Source organism: Lactuca sativa, chromosome 5 (assembly GCF_002870075.4).
Source record: "Lactuca sativa cultivar Salinas chromosome 5, Lsat_Salinas_v11, whole genome shotgun sequence".
Lineage (NCBI taxonomy): Eukaryota > Viridiplantae > Streptophyta > Magnoliopsida > Asterales > Asteraceae > Lactuca > Lactuca sativa.
Genome location: NC_056627.2, coordinates 353,235,137 through 353,238,227, shown reverse-complemented (window position 1 = coordinate 353,238,227; position 3,091 = coordinate 353,235,137). Strand labels below are relative to the sequence as shown.

Genomic DNA, 3,091 nt, shown 5'->3' with positions numbered 1-3,091 from the left:
TTAAAAGAAAAAAGAAATAAAATAATTAAAAGACATTAACTAAGATTAAAATACCTAAAAAATACAATAACTACAAAATATTGTATTTTATTTTGATCTCCTCGATCACAACGGTTCCTCCAAATATCCTGTCCTTCCTCTTACATGATACTTGGGTCCAAAAAGAAGATTGACATCTCGTCATGTTTGATTTTTTCTTGTTTAACTTTAATCTTTTCTTGTTTTAAAGCGTTTTTTAAATCCAATGATTTCTGATAGTGTTCATAGTTTTGTTTTGTTATCATGCACATGTTTTTCAAGTATTTCATCAAGTCGACTACTTGATGACGAGGTAGACTTGGATGCTTTACCTTTTATAGTTTTTTTGGCTGCCTTTGTACCAATTGGGTGAGATGTATCTTCGTTATCATCCAAGTTGATAACAGAATGTGCATTAGATGAAGATCTAGATGCCTCAGATGTAGTGCCCGCGGCTTTCCATCTGGGTTCATTTTTGACCGAATTCCAAATGTGATCGTGCCTGAAATCTGTAGAATATCTTGCACTATAATGCTCAAAAGCTCCCTTTTTTAAATCTTCATCGGACCATCCGCGTAGGTGTTGACCTTTCAACACTAAATAAATTTGATTGAATGCAACAACTAGTGGGTTCATGTAATGCCAATGAGTTTTAATATTTGTTTGAGCTCTTATAGTGCCTGTTGTGTTGGAACTTTGGTAGTATGTGTTGATACGTTGCCAAAACTCCTTGTCGCGTTGTGCTGTGCCCTTGATGCTATCTTCTGATATATGTAACCAAGCTTTTGCAAGCAATATTTCTTCTTCCCTACTCCAATAGGTTTTTTTAGACTTGGATCGTTTGTTGGTGGGACTAACTTCTGGAGTGGGTTCCATATTTTGAGGGGGGTTTGGATATTGATTTTGAGAAGGATTTGTGCATGGATAATTTGGATTTGGAGAAATTGGAGATGAAGAATGTGGGTATGGAGGATTGTTTGGATTTTCGAGATCAATAGAATTCAATAGGTTTGTGTAATAATAAGAATTCATGAGTTAAGTATGAAGGGTATGAGTGAAGAAATCAGGTAATGAAAATGATCACATTAGAGGTTTTTATAAGAAAAATGGTATCGGCACATCAATATATGAGCACTTTGCATAAAGTGATGATATTTGGTATAAGATGTTCAATATTCTCCAAATATTCTACATGGAATTTCAAGGATTTTGAATAAAAGTTTCAAAGTAATTTGGATGACAATTAATTATAAATTCAATTACCATTACTAATTTATATTTTATTAATATAATAATTTGGATTACTTCTTGCTAACATAGACTTAAGATATGGAAGAGAATCAACAATATTCGATGTATCATATTTCATCAAATTGGTATTCATTCAAATATATACTTTTATATTTTTGAAATCAAAAATGTATTTTAAGTTTAAGAATATTTTCATCCATATGTTTTGTATGAATCAAATTGTATAGTATTTTCAACGAAATATATTATATTTTGAATCAAATTTTAGTGGATGATAAATAAATTATTTTTACATATATAATGATTTGTATACATAAATAATATATATCATGATTATCATCCTTATATTTTCGTATATTTTCTATTTGTTAAATATCACCAAAGTATTTTCTATTAAATAAAATATTATCCCACCTACTTCCATTTGAATCAATTATGATCCTCATATTGTATATTAAAATATAAATCCACCACACACCTTCAAAATTATATCTTTGTTGATACATTTTGCATTAAATATCATCATCTTCATCCGATTATAGTTATGATTTTATAATGAAACAATTGACAGATAATTCAACAATTCAATTGTATCATGAGCTTAAACGCTTAGAAGCAGAACAAGATGATGCAAAAAGCTCAACACGTCCTAAAAGAAGTCAGACATATATTAAAAGAGATCGTGAATTAGCACATGATCGTATTTGGAACAACTATTTCGATGATCATCCTATTTATCCGGCTAATATTTTCCGACGAAGATTCCGGATGAGGAAGGAGTTATTTCTTCGAATAGTTGATGGTATCTCTAATCATTCTGTTTTTTTTTTCAACAAAAATTTGATGCTTTAGGTAAAAAAAGGTCTTTCCCCTTTACAAAAATGCACAGCTGCCATACGCCAGTTAGCATATGGCACAACGGCTGATCCTTTTGATGAATACATACGAATTGGTGAAACAACATCAATCCAATGTCTAAATTTTTTTTGTAGATGTTTAATTTAGGTTTATTCAAACCATTACATGAGAAAGCCTAATGCAAATGATATCCAAAATTTATTGCAAAAACATTCGGAAAAACATGGATTTCCTGGCATGTTAGGAAGTATTGATTGTATGCATTGGCCTTGGAAAAATTGTCCTATTGCATGGCAAGGTCAATATGCTCGGGGTGATCAAGAGTGTCCAACAATTATGCTAGAAGCAGTTGCATCACAAGACCTTTGGATATGGCATGCATATTTTGGGGTAGCAGGATCTAATAATGATATTAATGTACTCAATCAATCACCGTTATTCAATGACATATTACAAGGGTAAGCTCCAGAATGCATATTCACAGTGAATGGCATTACATACAATAAAGGATATTATCTCGCAGATGGTATATATCCCGAATGGGCTACTATAGTTAAAAGTTTTCCGCATCCAGTTGACCCAAAGAGGACAAAATTCAAAGAAGTCCAAGAGGGTGCAAGAAAGGATGTCGAAAGAGCTTTTGGTGTTCTTCAATCTCGTTGGGCAATTGTACGAGGACCAACAAGATCTTGGCAACTCAAGAATATAAGAGATATAATGTATGCATGCATTATATTACATAATATGATCGTAGAGGACTAAGGATACGCGATTAGTAATTGGTCGGATGATGTTGATCCTCTAATACGTGTACATCGAGGACCAGCCAAAGAAATTCAATATCAAATTTTAAGAAACGCTGAACTACGTGACAGTGAAGTGCATCATGCACTTCGACACGATTTAATGGAACATATTTGGGAACGTTTTTTACAAGACAACGATCAAAATTAATATCTAATTT

General features: G+C 32.1%; 1 protein-coding gene across 1 annotated transcript; it reads right to left on the bottom strand.

Annotated features, from left to right (window-relative positions):
• Positions 1-261: 261 nt before the first annotated feature.
• LOC111900665 (glutathione S-transferase T3-like) lies at positions 262-1,050 on the bottom strand. Its single transcript, XM_023896548.1, has one exon. It carries the CDS (start codon positions 1,048-1,050, stop codon positions 262-264), a length of 789 nt encoding a protein of 262 aa, XP_023752316.1.
• Positions 1,051-3,091: the final 2,041 nt, after the last annotated feature.